This window comes from Monodon monoceros, unplaced genomic scaffold, assembly GCF_005190385.1.
Source record: "Monodon monoceros isolate NGI ecotype Baffin Bay Population unplaced genomic scaffold, NGI_Narwhal_1 Super_Scaffold_12, whole genome shotgun sequence".
Lineage (NCBI taxonomy): Eukaryota > Metazoa > Chordata > Mammalia > Artiodactyla > Monodontidae > Monodon > Monodon monoceros.
This window is the reverse complement of record NW_021703768.1, coordinates 143,560,791-143,581,686: the sequence shown is the minus strand read 5'-3', so window position 1 is coordinate 143,581,686 and position 20,896 is coordinate 143,560,791. Positions and strand designations below refer to the sequence as shown.

At 37.8% G+C, this 20,896-nt stretch overlaps 1 protein-coding gene across 1 annotated transcript; it reads left to right on the top strand.

The window, feature by feature from the left end:
- The first annotated feature begins 776 nt into the window (after window positions 1-776).
- On the top strand, window positions 777-17,646 carry PANK3 (pantothenate kinase 3). The gene is made up of 7 exons (XM_029218950.1): window positions 777-1,118; window positions 6,514-6,866; window positions 9,496-9,749; window positions 11,251-11,427; window positions 12,653-12,776; window positions 14,920-15,045; window positions 16,498-17,646. Exons 1-7 carry the CDS (start codon window positions 1,091-1,093, stop codon window positions 16,546-16,548), a joined length of 1,113 nt encoding a protein of 370 aa, XP_029074783.1. The 5' UTR covers window positions 777-1,090; the 3' UTR covers window positions 16,549-17,646.
- The last annotated feature ends 3,250 nt before the right edge of the window (window positions 17,647-20,896 follow it).

Sequence of the window (20,896 nt, the reverse complement as noted above, 5' to 3'; positions counted from 1 at the left end):
GGGAGCTGGGCTACAGGGCCCCTGAGGGGACCAAGGAACTGCGGCAAAGGGCATGTGTTCCCAAGTGACAACTTCTCAGTTCCTGTCCCATCTTCAAAAGGAGTGATAGATAATAATTGCACGCACTTCACAAAGTTACTTAATTAAATCAAATAATTCCCCAAAAGAGCTCAGCAGAGTGCCTGGGACCTGGTAAGCATTCAATAAATGTTACCTATTATTGCTATTGCCATTACTATCATCATCATTCCAACTCCAGCATTCGCGGTGTCTCTATTAAGCAAGGGGATTCCTTCGTGAATGACTTTAATTTACAAATGCATTCACTGGTCTGTCTAAAGAGCGGCTCTAGAGCCCTGTATTTACCGCTTTTCCTGGCACACTGACCAGGTTTTCTGCCTCCAAAGTCTGCGACTTGCAGAACTGCCATGATACCACCAGCAAAGACTTCCCTTCCCCTTCTCCCTCCGCGGCGGTGCGAGGCTTCAGCTCTAGGGTTCGGGAGCCCGCCCACATCAGCCACCATTGGTAGCCCCGTCGCTGGCGTGATTAAGGCCCCGCCCCCTTCTCTCTGGGACCACTCTGAGGCCACCTCCGAAAGCGGAGGGGCCTCGGAGGAGGGCCCGCGATGCGTCCTGGGTTTTGTAGTCCATCTGTAAGGCTGCAGCCTGAGAGCTGGGCCTTGCGACCCGGGGAACTACAATCCCCAGCAGCCGGGCGGAGAGCGAAGAGAGGGGGCCCTCGCGTCACGTGGGCGCTGGGCCTGGGCGGGCTGCTTCTCAGTGCGGCGGCGGCGGCTCGGGGGACCGGGGCCTTTTGTTTGGAGCGGCGGCGGGGGGCCCCGGAGCGGCGAGGCCGGCGGCCTTCCCCTGCTCGCTCGGTCCCGGCCGCCCCTCGCGGGGGTGGGGGGGCCGCCCCCTGGGCCGGGGCCTAATCTCAGGCGCCCCCGCCCCGCCCTTGGCCCGCCCCGCTCGGCCCGAGGGGAGGAACCGGCCGGGCTTCCCCGCGCGGCCCAGCTACCTCCGGAGTCTCCGCCGCAACCCTCTGCGCGCCGTACCCGAGGCTGCCTCTCGCCCCTCAGGCCGACGCCATGAAGATCAAGGATGCCAAGAAACCCTGTAAGATGGGGGCTTGGGCTCGTCGGGTGGGAGAGCAAGTTGGGCCACGTCGGGAAGCCCCTTGTTGTGGTGGCCTGCTTCGAAGCCGGTCGCTCCCAGCCGTCGCCCAGCACGGGATGGGGGCGGAGGGACCTTTGCAGCACCCGGTTCGAGGCTCCCTCCCATCCCCCTACGCTCGGTTGACGAACGCTTGCCGCCCCCTAGCCTTTCCTCCTCGAAAGCTGGGAGGTGCAAGGGGGAATTTTTGTTCTGGGGTTTGGCAGGCAAGACCAGAGTTACCAGCTTCCTCTGAAGTCAAGTTGAAAATGGGTTGTCACAGATGTCAAGTTGCGCGGGGACATTTACCACTTTTTTTTTTTAATTTTTTTAAACTGATTTCTGAGCTTTCTGCTTGTGTCCTTGAAATCCCGGTGGGTTCCTGGGAGTTGTCTCTGTTGTTATAATTAGAGCTTTTAAACACGGCATGTAACCTACCGGTGGGTAAGTGCCGTGACTTGTTTAGAATAACAACTAGTTCATGTTTGTTTTTTAAAAAACAGATAAAAAGATCAAAGTCATCCGTATTCCCGCCACTCAGAGCTAACCACTATTAATCTTTTGGTGACTACCCGTAGAGATTTTTCTACGACTATATATAACCTATACTTATAAAAAAAAAAACTTTCCATACTGAAAGAGAGTAGATCAACTTTTATTTGCTTCCTTTTATTTTTAGCCTTTTTAAAACCTTTTACTCCTGTGAATGGCTTATTTAATCACTCAGCCGTTGTGATTGTCATACTTGAAGTTCGTTCTTCCAGAGCGACTAGGAATGCGGGATGCATGCTTCTGTCTTAGAATTGTATTGGTGTTTTGCCATTTTGCAGTGTTGTGTGATCCTCCCAACAGTTCTAGGAAATCTCTTGCTATAGAACGGGAGCACTGATACATTCTTTTCCCGGCCGCCCGTCCGGTCGTGAAAACCTCCACGGAGAGGCAACATACCAAAGCACTCCAGAAACTGTTGTTATTTAAATATGAGATAATTTGGTTCTCATTTTACTGCTGAGGAAAACTGAACTTACTGAGCCCCAGAGTAACTTTTACAAGGCTGCATCTTGTACAACTTGTACACCTTGTACACCTTTTACAACTCTGCTAACTGAGGTTCAGGGCCCTAAGTCACCTGACTCATAGTCCTGTGTTCTTTCTTTTGCACCTGTAGGGCGTAGTCTAAATACTTAGAGAAGCACAAACCTTTCTGATCTGGTAGTTTTATCTGCCAGTTAAAACATTTTTTTAAACAATGATTTAAAAAAAAAAAGATAGCTAAAGAGTTCTCGTTCAGGAGTCTATGAAATACTGATGTGAAGTCTTAAAATGAGAGAGTAATATAGAAATACTACTATTTTACTGTACATTTGCTGAATTAAATGATTCTTGAACAGATGCAGTAATGTAGAACAGTTGGACATCTTCCCTCAGCACATAGGTTTTCTCTGCTTGTGTTAGAATTTCCATTTAGTAAAATGAGTTTAACTATGACAAGCTTATATTCTGACCCTTATGGTATTATTTTATTTTTGCCTTGACAGCGATTTGATTACTTAGATTTGGGCAAACTTATAATCAGGTGTGAACACCATCTCTGGCAAAGGTGTTTCATATCTAGTAAAGATGATAATTAAGAGTTTATAAAATAAACTTTAGGTTGAGAAATAAAAGAACATCTATTTTTTAGAAGTAATTTGTTTATTAATATATTGTGGTACACTGTGAGACCATTAATGTTAAAAGAGTTATGCTGAAAAACCAGTTAATATGATTTAGAAGTCTGAAATAACATTTCCAGTTTCCTATATGTAAAAGATGACTTTACTGTCCACTCAGCTCTTTACAGTAAAAATAAAGAACATCTTGTTCTTTTGCATGTGGGAAAGAAAGTATTTCAACTATGAACTGTCATGGAAATATATATATATAACTGGAAAGTATTATTTCTGATGTTTCAAACCACTCAGTTTAGCTAAAGACACACTTGTTTTTGAGTTCTTGCATAGGGTTTCTTTTTTTTATAATCATAAATTTAGTGAGCACTTTGTATGTAAGCACTATCTTTACATGCATTGCGTCATTTAATCCTTAGAGCAGCACTAGTAACTAAAAACTGTATCTCATACTAGTTAAACAAGTGACTTTGGCTTCACACATTTTCTTACAGTTACTCACCCAAGTGTTAGAAAACATTGCTTTTTGATACATCACTAGTATATACCAGCCTATAAACCAAATGCCTGTATTTAACCAGAAAATAAGAAAAGGAATTGGTTTCACCCTCTAAATTGTATAACTAAAAGATGAGCATTTGAAATTATGTGTTAATTCAACTCCAGGAGAAGAATGAAGTCAAACAATCTAATGAAAATTTTTTTTCTAGAACCCAAACAGTGGCAATGTTTGCATTACCTTTACTTGTGTTTTTCACACTACTTAAATAATAGTAAAAATCTAAGCAGTGGTGTTCCTCTGTACCTCAACTGACATGATTTTTTAAGGTAAGGGTCAACCTCTGTTTTGCTTACCTGTAGAGCATGTAACATGATTAAAATAGAGTGATAATAAAAGATTTTTTAAATATACATATATATATTTATTCATTTGGTGCAGTGTAGGTTTGGGTGTCTGCTTTGCTAACCCAAGCAGTAAGGTATGTGAAGTTTTTGTCAAGACCAGAGAGGGGTATGTAGCATATGTGTGCCGTTTGCTTCTATGTAACTGTTTGTAAATTGAGTCATTACTTAAGAATGATCACTTCCAGTGGGTAGTAAGGTGCAGTTGGAGGTGATAGTTTCTAATATTCTCTTAGATGTAACTAATTTACCAAAGGGGGGAAAAGTCTTCTGAGGCTCTTCTGAGGAATTATAATACTGAAGGTGTGAGTATGGTTTATTTTCTTAGTCTGTTTTAAAACAACATTTTTATTCGGAATGATTATTGGGAAAAGTGAACTGTCTTTTATTCGGGAACTTGAACAGTATCTGGAATTGACCATTGCACATGCTCATTTTAGAATTCTGTTCCTTAAAATAATCCACCAATGTTTCTGAACATTTTCAGCATTTGGTTTCTCTTTCTGCTCAAGAATAATTAAATTCTAGTTTGGCATAGGATCCCTTTGGGCTAAAATCTGCATGGGGCCAATAGCAATTAAATAGCTCCTTAAAGCTTCCCCGCTACCTCTTACCAACACTTAACAAGACACCAAACTTTTATAATGCAGTTTGTTAGAAATTAACAGTCTGCCCTGTGGCTAAAGAGGTGATCAGGCATGTGGGTTTCTCCTTTTGCACACCTAATCTACCTGGTAGGAAAGGTAATTTCTTGGTAGCACTCTGCTTATGCTGGTTCTGGATATTTTTGTTACTTATGGGGAACTAATGGCAGTTCTCTTAGGCTCTGGTGAGAAATAGAATAGGAGCTACTATTTTTTTGGAAGGCCACGTAAACATCATGAGAGATTCTAGGAAATGCTCAAAGTCTGTAGAAGGTAATGTTTATTTGCCATCATCAAAGTACTTATTTGAAGGTATGTTTTGTTCTTTAAATGTATTTTTGGTTCATTTTTTTTACCTTGACAGTGGAGAGTTTTATTCTTGAGAGAATGAGAAATGTTTAGGCTGTATGCAAGAAGTAGGATGCTTACGCACTGGTGACCTACTTTTAACCTGTCCCTTGGCCAGAAGCAGCAAAGCTATAGATTTAGATATTTGCCTGATTTCTTTGGAAAGTGGTATTTTTCTTACCTCATGGAAGTATTAGTGGGCCTCTGGTTGTCCTTAATAACTTTGTACTTCCATCACAAATCAATAAAGTTTGAGTGTTGTGCCCCCTCCCCTTCTCATTTTAGTGACAAAATAACAAGCATAAGTATTTGCTTTAATGCACTGGAAATTAGATCACTTGCTAAATCAAAGGAGTGGATCGTAATTAAGAACACGTGTCTTCTGTGTTCTTGTTGCCTCCCCCATACTTTTTGAATGGTGATTATTTCTCTGGCATAAGGAAATGAATTCCAGAACTCAGCCGAGTTGAAAGGATCTCTGTGCAAAAGAAGGGACCTATAATGTTCTAGTTTGGATATTAAGGTAACCAAGACGTTCATGGTCTGCAATATAGCATCTCCAGTTACTCTTCCTTTTAGAGCAGATACCCCTAAGAGAACAGACATAGACGTATCTAACAGGCTAGATGTGAGGTGAGTCTTGAATGGCCTCTCCTTTATTTTAAAAGTGTGTTACTGGGAATTCCCTTGCAGCCCCCGCTTTCACTCCCAGGGCGCAGGGCGCTAGTTCAGGGAACTAAGATCCCACAAGCCTCGGGGCGTGGCCAAAAAATATATATATCAATAAAAGTGTTTTACTTATTTAAGATGGCCTCCATTGCTAGCTACCCAACAAAATTGAGAAAATTTAGTTTCTTCAGCATGTTAGTTGTTTATACAAATCTATAGGTGACAAAAGCATTGTGCCTGTATAGAGAAATGTACCGAATCTTTTCTCGTTGAATCGTATGTTTCCGGTTTCTAATGGTACACACATATCAAATAAGTAAAATATCAATATATAAGAAACAAAGGGAACTAAATTTCCTTGACAACTTATACATAATAAACTGTTAAATACATGTTGTTAGGCATTTCGTAATCTATGTATCTTAAGTATTAAATTATTTTTGAGTCTCTATCATAATGATTAAGATCCCAGAGAATAGAAACAGACCTTAAGGAAACTAAGATTTGAGAGGTTAATGGCTTTTCCTATGTCATATAGCCCAGTTAGTGAGAGAGCACCAAGTCCCAAACCCAGATGATGCTACCTCCCCAAATGTGCCTGTTTCCAAGTAGATTTACTTTCAGCGTTATCAACAGCTAATTTTATTAACCAGATGCACTAAAGAAGCCTAGTAAGTTTAATGAGCAAAAAATGTTCTTTTTAAGGAGGTACTTTTCCCTTGGGTTACTTGAAGTGATTATAGGCCAATTTTATTACATTAAAATCTTAGAAACATTTTCAAGCCGTAGGTGATGACCTATTATTAAAACCAAATTGGTCCAAATTTTTCCTAATCTCCTGGGGCACATGATAAATATGTAATAAATGAAAAGGAATGCCTACCAGACCAGGAATTAAAAGGCCCTGGTCCAGCCGCAGGCATGCCGAGTTACGGGTTTTGAGAAAATACACAGAATAACACTTTGAAGGGAAAAGGGTGAGTTTCACATAGATTTGTCTTACCTCAAAAGTATTATTGACTGAATGCATGATTCAGGGTAAATGAAGCTTGTGGCTAATTAACTAGGTCCTAATTTGCATTTCTAAAATCAGGATATATATTTTTATTTATTTTTTATCCATAGCTTTCCCATGGTTTGGCATGGACATCGGGGGAACTCTGGTAAAGCTCTCATATTTTGAACCTATCGATATCACAGCAGAGGAAGAACAAGAAGAAGTTGAGAGCTTAAAAAGTATCCGGAAATATCTGACTTCTAATGTAGCCTATGGATCCACTGGTATTCGGGATGTACACCTTGAACTGAAAGATTTAACACTTTTTGGCCGGAGAGGGAACTTGCACTTTATCAGATTTCCAACCCAGGACCTGCCTACTTTTATCCAAATGGGAAGAGATAAAAACTTCTCAACATTACACACGGTGCTATGTGCTACAGGAGGTGGTGCTTACAAGTTTGAAAAAGATTTTCGCACAGTAGGTATTTTGCTCACAGGCAAAAATCGGTACCCATTCTCTTCAGTTTTTAAAGTATGAGGCTCGTTTTCTGTCTGATAATGTTTCTTAGACTAGTTCCCCCTGCTGATACAGGGGAAGTATGTATTCATGACTTACTTTTGATTGGAGCATTTAAACACCTTTATACAATGAGTAAAAACTGGCCAGAGTTGGGCCTGTCGTACATAATATGGAGTAAAACCTGCTAAGTTTAGGAACTGCTACAAAGCTACAGTAAAAGCAGACTTCAGTGAATTTGGCAGTGTGCAAAGCCAGATATAAATGGGGCTTGAAATATTTGCACTATTATTATCCTGTGTTTGCTTGTTTTTTTGAGTATTATCCAGTCATCTCTCCTAAGGCCACCATCTTCCCAAACCCTAACTGAAACCTGTATCTTCTGATTAATAGACACCTGAATGAAAGTCGCTGTTAGCCCTTTTTTCTTGGATTTTATACCATCGACCCTACCATGTTTCTGTCTTGAAGGGGGTCATTTGGATGTGGCAGGCGGATTATGTAAGCGTCGATTTCTGTGCTAGTAGGGGTTTGCCAAGTGTCCAGTCCTTCCCATTAGAATAAAGATTAAAAAGTTTAGGGCTTCCCTGGTGGCGCAGTGGTTGAGAGCCCGCCTGCTGATGCAGGGGACATGGGTTCGTGCCCCAGTCCGGGAGGATCCCACATGCCGCGGAGCAGCTAGGCCCGTGAGCCATGGCCGCTGAGCCTGTGCGTCCAGAGCCTGTGCTCCGCAACGGGGGAGGCCACAACAGTGAGAGGCCCGCGAACCGCAAAAAAAAAAAAAAAAGTTTATACTTGGATTTACTGCAATTTGTTTTTCTTGAAAATATGCATGTGGACCATTTAGTTTCTCAGATTCACATAAGAAAATCTAGAACATAAGCGATCACTTATATGGCTCACTGAAGTGAATACCTTGTAATTTGGGGTAGTTTTTATTAAAAAATTTTATGATGAGTAATACTGATTTGTATTCAGTTTATTGAGTAATCTGACCATAAATTCGAAACCAATTTTTTTGGATGCGTGATATTTAGTGTTTGCCAAAAGCAGTGTCCTTGAAGCCAGCTCTCACCTGGCCATTGTTTGGAGACGCTGGTATTCAAATTACGGAGTTCTAAGTTTTTTTTAAGAAGTATTGATATTTTCTAGTGACGAAGTTTTATAGTATTTGTTTTTGTTGGTGCTCAATCATTTATTAAGCTAATATTTGAACATTCAGTTTGTGTTAGGTATTGTGCTAGGCACTGAGAAGTCAGCTAGGAATAAGACACAGACTTAGCTCTCAAAGAATGCAGTATCCTAGACCACACATTTAAGTGAACTATAAGTTCAGTGCATTATAATTAAGAAGTACAATGCATTATAATTAATACTATTGCTATGAAAAGAGATGCCATGGGAACACAAGGGGGAGTGATACCTAATAAGTCCTTAGAGAATTGAAAAGCTTATCTAAGCTGAGATCTTTTATAGTAAATATTTTATAATATACTCTTTACTAACCTGAAATGAATTTAATAATTTCACATTAGTACCCAAACTATAATATAAAGACAGGAAATTAAGGTATTTATATATCAGTAGGTAGATTCTCTGGTATGATCACACAAGAGGGCATAATGAAGTAGTCAGATTAGATGCTTGTATGTACATAGATTGAACTTAATTTCTAAAGCCACAAATGCTAAGATTGATAAGGTATGTTTTATTGGAGAATCAAACACCATAAGTGGTATTGCTGTTGTGACATAACTTTCGAAGATGCTAAACAACACAAGGTAAAGTTCCAAACAGTAAAAAGTACAACACTTCCTCACTTTATGTGGTGGTTGCATTTCTAGCAAATTTAGTATGTATTAAAACCACGTAAAGAATACCTTGTGTCGGGCTTCCTTGGTGGCGCAGTGGTTGAGAGTCCGCCTGCCGATGCAGGGGACACGGGTTCGTGCCTCGGTCCGGGAAGATCCCACATGTCGCGGAGCGGCTGGGCCCGTGAGCCATGGCCACTGAGCCTGCGTGTCCCAAGCCTGTGCTCTGCAAGGGGAGAGGCCACAACAGTGAGAGGCCCGCGTACCCAAAAAAAAAAAAAAAAAAAAAAAGAATACCTTGTGTCTATACACATATAGATAAAATACTTCCTGTTTACATAGGCTCAGATAATTATAAATGAATTTTCCTACTGCTGCCTACAAAAATGTCTGTCGTAATGTTCAAAGGTAATACAGGGAAGGGTTAACTCTTTTTTTTGCATAACTGCCACACCCATTGCGGATGTCTGGCACCCCGAGTCCCTGCCTAGTAAATGTTAGTTTGATTCTCTCCTCCTCCCCATCTTTGTGAAAACTAAAAAGTCCCCACAGATTTCCAAAACGCCTCTAGAAGTAATACCACCACCACTGAGAACCACAGGACTAAATGAAGTCCCTAATAGATTTTGACACAAAAGAAAACAAGTGAAAACGTGTGGGTTGTAAATGATTTTGAAGTTTTGTAAAGTACATGGAAATTATATGGTATAGTCGAGTCAAGTATTTTGAATGCGTTCCTTTGTTCACTTTAGAAAACTCGCTTTGGTGTTTTTTTACAGATTGGAAACCTCCACCTGCACAAACTGGATGAACTTGACTGCCTTGTAAAGGGCTTGCTGTATATAGATTCTGTCAGTTTCAATGGACAAGCAGAGTGCTATTATTTTGCTAATGCCTCAGAACCTGAGAGATGCCAAAAGATGCCTTTCAACCTGGATGATCCCTATCCACTTCTGGTAGTAAACATTGGTTCGGGAGTCAGTATTTTAGCAGTCCATTCCAAGGACAACTATAAACGAGTAACTGGGACAAGGTAGTAACCTTTTTGTTCTTAAGGCAACATTCATATTTTTTCTACACAGAAATTGTGAAATCTAATGTGTATTGTGCAACAGCTAAAAATGTAGATGTGTAAGTATAAGTTAAAGTGTTGCAGATAATACTTTTTTATAAGGCATGTGTGTAGACTCAAACTAAAATCATTAAATGTTTATATTTGGTTAGCATCATTTGGCATCAAAATTTCCATAATGAAAAGAGTGAATTTTTAGCTGGAATGATTCCAATAACATTTTAATTTTCCAAAGCATTTTTCTCATTTTTATATAGATATATTTAAGCCTAAAGCTTAAAACATTCTTATTTGATTCACATTTAAGTGGAGTATTTGGCAACATTGTAATAAATTCATATAGGATGAATTTAACATGAACTCTTTTCTTTAATACCTGGAATATGAATGTGAAATGAGATTTAAAATTTTTCCTTATGATTCCAATATGTACTTTATCACCTTTTAAGGAAGCTGGAGGCTCCTATTTACTTAATTGAGGAAGAAAGATTTTAGGATGCTTTAAATTAGATTGATTTGTGAGAAAAACTCTGGCCACGCTCTGCAGCATATGGGATCTTAGTTCCCAAATCAGGGATCAAACCTGTGCTCCCTGTGTTGGGAGCACAGACTCTTAACCATTGGACTGCCAGGGAAGTCCTGAAAAAAACTCATTTTAATTTTAATGTAGTACTCCTATTTGAATAATACTTAAATTTAATTAGTATTTTATTTCTGTGGTGGCTGAAAAGTCTACCTCCGTTGAAACTCTCTATGCCAAAGAATTACAGGGAAGTACTACCTACTTCAATCAATTCAAAAAGACAGAAATTCAGTCTATTAACTAAATTCCAACAGTGATTCAGGAATAGAACCTGTTAGAAATTTAGGTGAGACTAGGGAGCAAAGGTTTTGATTTTAGGGGCTAGAGTGGCATAATTTCATTTTGTGAGCATATCCAAAAGAATAATAGAACCAAGTTAATTTCTGTCTTTAACATGATGACCAACCTGACATAAATGTCCTCACTGTATTCATATTGGAGTCATGTAAATGTTAATGTATCACACTGAGTTGATTTCAGCCTTATCAGGCTAAGTAAATAGGCCTTTCACAAAATTATTTCCTGGAAACCATTTAGAATTACAATTTTTCTCCTTTTAATTTGTACAGTATTAACTTTTAGCACTCCTTTTTCATGCACACAAAAACATTTATTTTTAGCAATTACAAAGTGTTAAGGTATCAGGTGAAGATACTAGAAGATATAAAAGGTCTTCTGTGTCATGTTGTTTACACGATGACATTTTTTTTCCTTTGGTTTATTCTTTGATTTGACAAATTTGGTTTTGCTATGTGCTTTTGTTAGGTTTAGCAATATCTATCCATGTGTTTATTGAATAAATGAGTGCTCCATCCTTTTACTTTGGAGAAAGAATACAGTGTGTAAATGCAACTTACCAAGTTTCTTTATTTTCTTTAGCCTTGGAGGGGGTACCTTTCTTGGTTTATGTAGTTTATTGACTGGCTGTGAAAGTTTTGAAGAGGCTCTTGAAATGGCATCCAAAGGTGACAGCACCCAAGCTGACAAGCTGGTCCGTGATATTTATGGAGGAGATTATGAAAGATTTGGTCTGCCTGGTTGGGCTGTAGCATCTAGGTAAGTTTAACATTTACATTGTAATTAAAGTTGCTTATTTAGGTTTTTTGGGTTTTGTTTTTTTTGTTTTTTTCTTGCGGTACGCAGGCCTCTCACTGTTGTGGCCTCTCCCGTTGCGGGGCACAGGCTCCGGACGCACAGGCTCAGCGGCCATGGCTCACGGGCCCAGCCGCTCCGCGGCATGTGGGATCTTACCGGACCGGGGCACGAACCCGTGTCCCCTGCATTGGCAGGCGGACTCTCAACCACTGCGCCACCAGGGAAGCCTGCTTAGTTTTTAGAAAGCAGTGTATCAGGAAGTTGTAAGGGGCTTCCTCTTACCCAGTTTAGTTCTAAGTTTTGAACATTGTTGTCGTTTTAAAATTAAATATACATCAAGAAGTCTCCCCTGAATGCACTATAGGAAACTGTTTTTATTAGTTCTTGAGTATCCTTCCAGTGTTTCTCTATACAAATACAAATAAATATCCTTATCCTCCCCTTACAGAAGGTAACTTTTAGAAGGTAACATTTATATACCATTATATAGTATACCGTATACAGTCGGGTCTCCTTATCCATGGTTCCGCATCTACAGAGTCAACCATCCTTGGATTGAAAATATTTGGAAAAATAATAATTCTAGAAAGTTGCAAAAAGCAAAACTTGAATTTGCTGCACACAGGCAACTATTTACGTAGTATTTACATTGTATTAAGTGTTATTAAGTAATCTGGAGATGATTTAAAGTATATACCTAGGTTATATGCAAATACTACATCATTTTATACAAGGGACCTGAGCATCTAGAGATTTTGGTGTCCAAGGAAGGTCCTGGAACCAATCCCCCATGGATAAGAGGGAGGACTGTATAGTCTACAACAGCAGTATATCCTAGTCTGTTTGCCTGCCCCGCCCTGTCTTTTTCCCCTCTTCCTTCCCTCATCCTTTCCCTCCCTACCCTCTGTCTTCCTCTTTTTCCTTCCTTTCCTCCCTCCCTCCTTCCTTTCTCCCCCCCCCTTTTTTTATTAACAGCTTCATGGTATTTCATTGTATGAATGTATTATAGTTTGATAGATGTTTGGGTGTTCCCAGTATTTTCCTACGTGCAGTTCATTGGGTCAGGAAGTAACCTTGTACATGTATACCTTATTTTATACATGTGTAGATTTATCTGTAGGCTGTATTCTCAAAATGTATGAATTTGTTATCAGCAGATTTGATTTTGTTTTTCATTTCTCTGCAGTTTTGGGAATATGATTTATAAGGAGAAGCGAGAATCTGTTAGTAAAGAAGATCTAGCAAGAGCTACATTAGTTACTATCACCAATAACATTGGTTCTGTGGCACGAATGTGTGCTGTTAATGAGGTAAAAAAAATTGTTTAATTATATGAAAAATGTGAGTTGGAGTTTTATGTACATGTAGCAGGCTTCCTCGTATTCCTTAAGGAGGCCTCATAGGATCGAGATCTCTTAATCCATTAAATCCCAAGATTCATTAATATATGTTACCTATCCAATTGTGATACTGCCTTTAAAGAAAGTAGCAGATAATTCAAACTGGAAATAGGACAAAGAGATAATTTACATTTCATATTTATCCAGAAACCTTTTCAGAAATATACAACCTAAATATCTTTAAGTTGTCAAACAAAAATTCTATCTAAACAACAAGATGTTTTGAGGTAACTTACTATTGAAAGTGGGTGGGTATTTTTTTCCTGCTAGTGTTACCTTTGATTAGTTAAGTACTTGGAAGTTTTCTTACTGCCCTCGGCTTCTTTACAGTGCTGCCTTGTTGCATATGGATCAAGCAGCATTGTACAGGGCTATGAAGGCACTGAGACCGTTCTTCACATGAAATTTGAATGATGTATACTTATAAAAAGCATGTACTGCTAGATTTACCTCATAATTGGGTTATTTTAATTTGAAGAAGACTGTATATACAGTTTTGCCTTTGTGTAATAGAGGTATTTGCCCATTTAAATTTTATAAATATCAAATACTTTATAAATATGTTGGGAATTTTACTTTTTAAAGGAATTCTTCATTTGTTCACTCACTCGTTTATTCATTGAGTAAATATTTACAGAGTACCATGTGCCAGGTATTGTTCTGAGCACTTGAGATAAATTAGTGAAGAAAACAAAGATCCCTGACTTTGTGGCGCTTACAGCCACTCTAGTGTTGTAGTAAACAAGTAAATTATTCCGTAATAGGTGATAAATGCTATTTTTAAAAAGGAGAAAATTAAACAAGATAAAGAGAACTGAGAGTAGACCAGAGAGTGGCAGAGGACAGATTACTGAGTAACTGGGTGTAGTTAAAGGAAGGCTTTGTTGAAAATGTGACTCTTAGGCAAAGATTTGATGGAGGTGAGAGAATCATGGGTGCAGATATTTGGGGAAAGGGAGGCTCCAGCAGAGAGAACAACTGTGCAGAGACTCGAATTAATCCTCTGAATTACTCTACATTCAAAATTAGAATACTGTCTGTTAAGTTTCTTAGTAACAGTGTAGTAAGTTAGTTGAGGGAGCCACTAGCAGGCATTTTAACCTAGGTTTGGGAAATATTTCACTTTGAGGGGGCAGACAGTAATCTGGGATCTTTTTTGTTACCCCTGTAGGTCCAGATTTTCACTGGCCAATTGACTTAACAGTAATTAAGGCCATAGTTTACGCTATTCAAACGCAGTGTGCAAAAATGTATACTCAGAAGTACTTACATTATTGTGAGAGTAGAAATAGGTTTTTTGGAGATTCAAAACGAATATTAGTTCCTCCATCTGGAAGCCCTAGGGGTTGGGTGGGCATGCCAGTATCCCAGTCAGTTTTGCTCTCCAGTGCTATAGATAAAGTCCACGGTTTCTGTGTCATTACTGAGCATAAACTGCAAAATGCTGACCAAGTTTACAGCTTGTTTTTAATCCTAAACACGTTTAAAATACTTTTCCTTGGTTTGTCTCCTTTTATCTCATCAGTGATATTTCTCCAGATTACTTTCTTTGCTAAATGTATTACTTATTGGCCATTTTCAAAAACAAGTCTATCTATAATCATTTAACTAGGGTCTTTCCAGAACTTTTCTTTTTAAATTAGACGTTATTTTTTAGGGCAGTTGTAGGTTCACAGCAAAATTGAGTGGAAGGTACAGAGTTCACTGACCCCCTAGATGCACAGCCTCCCCTACTGTCAATATCCAGCACCGGTTTGGTACATTTGTTAAAATCGATGAGCCTACATTGACACATCATCACTCAGAGTCCATAGTTTACATTTGGGGTCACTCTTAGTGTATGTTCTATGGGTTTTGACAAGTGTAGTGACATGTCCTAAACTAATTTTTAAATATTCAGGATTATGAAGGCATATACCAGGAATGTAGTAGGCACTAAAAAAAGGTAGTAGTTGTTTATATTTGTAAGTAGAGATCTTATAAACTGTATTGTATTGTAAAATCTACTTGATAATTCTTTTTTCAAGTCATTTTCTTCGTTCTTTTCTTTTAGAAAATAAACAGAGTTGTCTTTGTTGGAAACTTTTTACGTGTCAATACTCTCTCGATGAAACTTTTGGCATATGCACTGGATTATTGGTCAAAAGGTCAACTGAAAGCATTGTTTCTAGAGCATGAGGTATGATATGAAAATAAAGTTTTGTGAATTTTAATAGCATGCTTTTAAATGCAGTTTCATATATTGTTCCTTGCCAGGTACTTTATAAGTGAAGTATAAAACTGCGATTTACGTAAATAGTATATTGATTCCCTCACTTCAGTTTGAGTTAGGGGGTGGGCGTTTTTGTAACCTGGCAGACATCCCATTAAGATGAGAAGCTCACAGTTCTTCGGAAAAAGAGAGAGCAGTATCAGGTCTGTGAGCTCATTAAATAATGGGGCTGCTTGTGTACTTAGTGGGTTTGTTTTGTTAAATTGTTTTCTTTTGTTTATTTTGTTTGTTTGTTTTGTTTTTTATTGTTGTTTTTTGGCTGTGCCTCACGTGGGATATTAGTAGTAGCTCCCCAACCAGGGGTTGAACCCGGGCCCTTGTCAGTGAGAGCACAGAGTCCTAACCACTGGACCGCCAGGGAATTCCCTCTTTCTTTTTTTGTCCTCCCCTGAGAGAACAAATGTTAAATATGAACAATAAAAATATATATGATTTAGCAATGAAAATCTCCTTAATCCTCCCACCACAGCCTCACCCCTACCTCCCGTGGTAACCACTGTTAACATTTCAGAGTTTATTCTTTGAGATTTTTTTTTTCCTGTTCGATCACAATATCCAGTTAAATTCTGATTGGAGCAAGTATCAGTTCACAAAATGTTTTGGATTAAGTAAACTTACCTTGAATTATTTGTGGTCAAGTGAATATTTTATTAAGCATTTTAATAATACAGATTCTCAGTATTTGTTCTGCTCTTATGAGCTTCCATGATGTGTCATTGTCACTGCTCTCGCTGTAGAGGTCAGAATGTGTGCTCTTGTGCAGCTCCACCTGGCGTGTCCTCTGCTGTGGGAATGGCAGGCAGAGCCAAAGGCGTTTTCTTCAGGAAAGGGGAGGGGAGCCAGAATTGCAACAACAGTCCTAGAAGCTTTAGTGTCTAACAGCCACTCTTTATAAAAAAATATGTATTTCAAAGGTATATACAATTAACTAGAAAATGCTTAGCTTCAATTATAATACAAAAACATATACATATATATGTATTGGGTTGGCCAGAAAGTTTGTTCAGGTTTTTCTGCAACATCTTAAGGAAAAACCTGAACAAACTTATTGGTCAACCCCAAATTTGTAATATATGAAGAATATATACTACCAGAAAACTTAGATTGTTTCACGTAGACTGTTGATTGAAATATTGAGCAATTAAACATGGAATTCAATTACAAAAAAAAAAGTTGTATATATTGAGAATACAGTTTAAAAAAAACTTTTTTTTACAATAACTGATGACACAAATTGGTAGCTTTCTGAATCAGTGTTCTTAAATAGATTATACACAAGTATGTGTTCTTAATAGTGGTTAATATTACATGTTCATTTAGAAGCTGCACTGCATTTATAATTGCTTTTAAATTATGCAGGGATATTTTGGAGCAGTTGGTGCACTTCTTGGGCTGCCAAATTTCAGCTAAAGCATCGAGTTTCTCTCTGTTAATAAATGTCATTCAAGAGGAACTGAAAACCAGAGGTGTTATTACTGCATTATTTGTCACTGGGAACCAAAGGATGAAAGAGTAGCACTATTCCTGTTGATTTTTAAGTATCAGAATGGTAAGCTGCTATATGTTGCCATATTAAAAAGAGAGCTCCAGTAATGTGAAGTATTTCTAAGTGAAATGCTTTCCCTCCTGTATATAGCCAGCGTTAAATCCTTAAATGCAATACAGCCTCTGATTAATGAGCTTCCTCTGAAAAATATTTTCTATTTATTTTATTTTATGTAGCCAACATTGCAGTACTGTATGTTCAAACATGAATCTTAAAGTCTCAGAAATGTTTATCTCATGAAAAGAATTGATTCTGAATATTTGTTACAAGTCTGTTCTATGTGTGTTTTGGTTACTAGTAAGTGGACAGTAACATACCCTGTATCGAAACTTACTGAAATGGCAATCAAAGATGATCATTTTTATATGATTTTAGAAATGTTAAAGCAATATTAATTATTCATTACTGTTGTTTTCCAAACATATCTTCTCCCAAAAGTCATGTTTATGTGCTCTTTCCCCAGAAGTGTAACCTTTTTCAAATGCCATAATTTAATTGAAATACTGTTGTTAAACATTAGCCTGAATTTTAAAATGAATCCTAGAAAATGCATATAATTGGTGATACTGCATTTTTTGTATTTTGAGTTTATCAGATAGTACATTTTAAAATGTTTTTTAATTGGAGGCTTAATTACTTATTTGAAAGTCCGTTCAGTGAGGTCCCAGGACTATTTGAATGGAGTATGGTTTATGTGTATTGGTAGGGTTCTGTGCTCTTCTCTCTATACCACATTTATCTTAGGCCCAAAGTTAGCCATTTCTGTTTAATTAGGTCTGAACCATCAAAGCTAAAGACTGTCTTCTACTGTGAACAAAAGCAAAATCATTTGTTCTAAACAGATGTTATGGAAATTTAAAAGATGAGTTGTTTTGAAACTGGGAGTCTGAGGCAGTATTGCAGAATTATAAAAGGATCAGTGTTTCGTACATTCTGGTAATAAAAGCATTATAGTTCCAAAATTTGTAAATCCTTTTGCCTTGGAATTTATTCTATATTTTGAAGTCATTTTTTATAATGTTATAAATTTTTTCAGACTTTCATTTTGGTAGTAACATTTTGGAGGTCCAATAGTTCAACAAAGTTTTTTGAGACTGTTACTTATGGTTTAGGAAGTTGAAAGACGGGGAAAATTGGGAAAAACTGTTCACCTCCTTAAATTACAGTAAATCTGGATGTACTTTGAAGAGCTTAAAACTTTTATATTACAGGAAGAGGTATTATGCTGTCTTTTCACATGACAGTTTTGCTCCGTAGAGAACAATTTTCAATTGAATCTCAAGAGGTGGTGCTTGATAAAGATATTTCTCCCTGTAGTTATGTTCAGAGGGAAAAGCATGTGAAGGTAATTTTTAGAATGTAGAATATTTAGAACTTTGAATTCATGTCACTCAGTGGTCATTTTGAAAACCTACAGTGTTTAAACATTTTCTTACTAAATGTTTCCATTTTCGTGACTAGATATTTCAGCCAAAAGCTATATTTTTAATTTATTTTAGAATTGCATGATTGGGCATCTGTACAAGAAGGTTTTGCTTTTAAATGATAACTTCAAATTTTATACCTGTGGCAAACTGTACCTTAGCAGTTATAGGTTTGGGGCTGTCGTCAAGAAGGAAATGGAATGGTAAAAGTATATACAAGTTAATTTGATCAATACTTTGGTTAATTTGGGACTATGATTCATACTTTTTGTCTTTTGAAACTGAAGTTACCTGCTAAAATGCATATAAAGTGAGCAACTATCTCACCACTGTGAGAAAAGCTCTTGGTTTTTCTCTTGTACAATCTAGAATTACTGGAGTAATTCTAATAAGTATTTCTAATAAGAACACAGAATTGGGATGAAGGCTGCCAAGATTCTAGTTTTTTATTATGATCCCAGGAAAATGCTTGAATAAGCATAGAGTGGTAAATAGGTTTGGTTCTAATCCCAGTCAGCTTCAGAGCTCTTATGTTCTTGAACAGTGCTGTCTAATAGAAATAAACGTAAGCAACATGTAATTTTGCGTTTTCTAGCAGACATATTTAAAAAGTCAACAGGTGAAATTCATTTAAATTATATATTTCTATTTAACCCAGTATAGCTGTGTTATCATTTCAACATGTAATCATTATAAAAAGTTATTTAGGGTTTTTTTTGGGTTGGGGGATTGTTGCTACCTAGTCTTCAAAATCAGTATGTATTTTACACTTACAGCACAACTCAATTTAACCACATTTCAGGTTCTCAGTAGCCACGTTTGGGTAGTGGTTACTGTATTAGTGTAGTTCCTAGAACTAGCTCTTAAAAATGAACACTATCATGTATTCATTAAAACTTAAATTTGAATCTGGACTTTTTAAAGAATGTTAGAGAGGGAACACGTGAGAACCTTATTTTTAAAATACGTAAAGAGGGATAAGAAATACCTCATTTGGCCTAGTTTATTTTATTCAGACAAACTGTATTTCTGACCATTCCAAAAAACATCTTACATTGATTGCATCCTGCCATCTCATTGTAGCAGGTATCGTTTTTCTAATGATACTAATAAAGTTGCCCAAGACACATCCTGAGCATCCTCGTCAGTCTTCAGAATGTATATTTCCTTTGCTGCAGTAAATTTGATGATTCCAAAGACTTAACCCCACACACACACCTTATCTAATTGAACTTTGAGAAGCCAATTCTAAAGGACTAAAAAGAAACCTTTTTAATTCTTCATTGAGTTCTGTACACACAAGGAGAATCTTGTTTATAACTTGGTGGATTTAATTTTCATTTTTAAAAATAACATTTTCAAATGCAAGGATCACTATCAGTTTGCTGGGGCCGGTTGGTAAAGAACACAAGGTCTAGAACTTTCCACCACCACCACCACCATCCGTACCCCCAGAAGACTGCCTTTTAACCAGAGAGACTTTGACAACTAATGGCCTTCAATTCTACACCCCAACTTCTCCAAAGACAAAGTACTAGTAGACTTCCTTGCCTATTGACAAGGGCGTTCCTTGCTCAGCTACTCTGGTTTAAATAGGTGGACTCTTCGTTTAGGTAAAGTTAGTGCTATTGCCAGTAATATATGTGGCGTCTTGACAGCCCTTCTAGAGGTTCAGATTGTTTGCCAAATATTAGACTGTGAAGATTCCTGAGTTTTTTACCTTTGCGTGCAGATGCGATTGTTGTATTCTCAGTACCAGTTCCTGAAAGTCCACTTCTGTAAGAAAAATGAGGCAGCTCAAAGGGAAAAGGTTTTCCTCTATGTCCAGCGGTACTCTTGCCTTCTAAGAGCAGTCCATCTTGCCTTGAATCAAGGCATCTTGCCTTGATTTCTAAGGTCGCGTTTTTGGATGGAAAGCTTAGCAAGGCAGTAGTTTCCAAATGTCCTTTATAACCACTCTGCTTGTTATATGCAAAATGTTTCATATTTTAATATTTTGTTTTTTCTCTATTGAGCACTTTATGCTTTTTAGTCTGTTGCATTTGAGAATGTAGTTTAGAAACTTTTTCTCTTCTAAAGCCATGTAAAAACTGGATGATCACCGGAAAAATGAGTATGTGTTATTTTGCATTTAACTTACTGTTTTGTGGTATGTATAAACAAAATATTAGAAACATACTGCATTTTTGTAACAATACCCTTTGACCTTATTTAACATGATTTGCCATGAAATGTCAATGATCTGTTTTCCCAATAAGCTTGTTTATTTTAGGGTGTTTTATTCTAATAGAGAAGGAATTCAGCCAACTTTGTTTCTGTCATCAGATAATCTCAGAAAGTAATGTTCTGTATCTATATTACTGCCTGTTTTCAGTATTTGAGACCGTAGCTTTATATTTCTACTGAGCCTAGTAACTGATAAGCAAAGACCCCAAAAAGTGAGTAATTATTTTTCTTCCTTTGAGGTATTTTAATAGCCTATTGAAAACAGGGGTTCCATGAAAAGCAGACTGTCCCAAAATAGTTAGTTGCTCCATTCATGGCAGCATTTGAAGTGACAGAAACAATTTGTTCAGATATGTGGCATCATGTTTTAGAGTTCATTTTATTTGTGTTGATATATGTTGAGAGGTACTAGCTTTTGGATTCTTACCATAGAATGGTATTAGTTATTCTCTCATAATGTTTTGTTATTGCCTGTAATGGCCAAGTAGTAGATATACCTTAAAGTAATATGAAGGGTGTGTGTGTGTGTGTGTGTGTGTGTGTGTGTGTGTGTGTGTGTGTG

Coding starts and splice junctions, on each gene's coding strand:
- PANK3 (XM_029218950.1), top strand. CDS start 1,091: ATGAAGATCAAGGATGCCAAGAAACCCT. Junction 6,867..9,495: donor TTGAAAAAGATTTTCGCACA/GTAGGTATTTTG, acceptor GTTTTTTTACAG/ATTGGAAACCTCCACCTGCA. Junction 15,046..16,497: donor CATTGTTTCTAGAGCATGAG/GTATGATATGAA, acceptor TAAATTATGCAG/GGATATTTTGGAGCAGTTGG.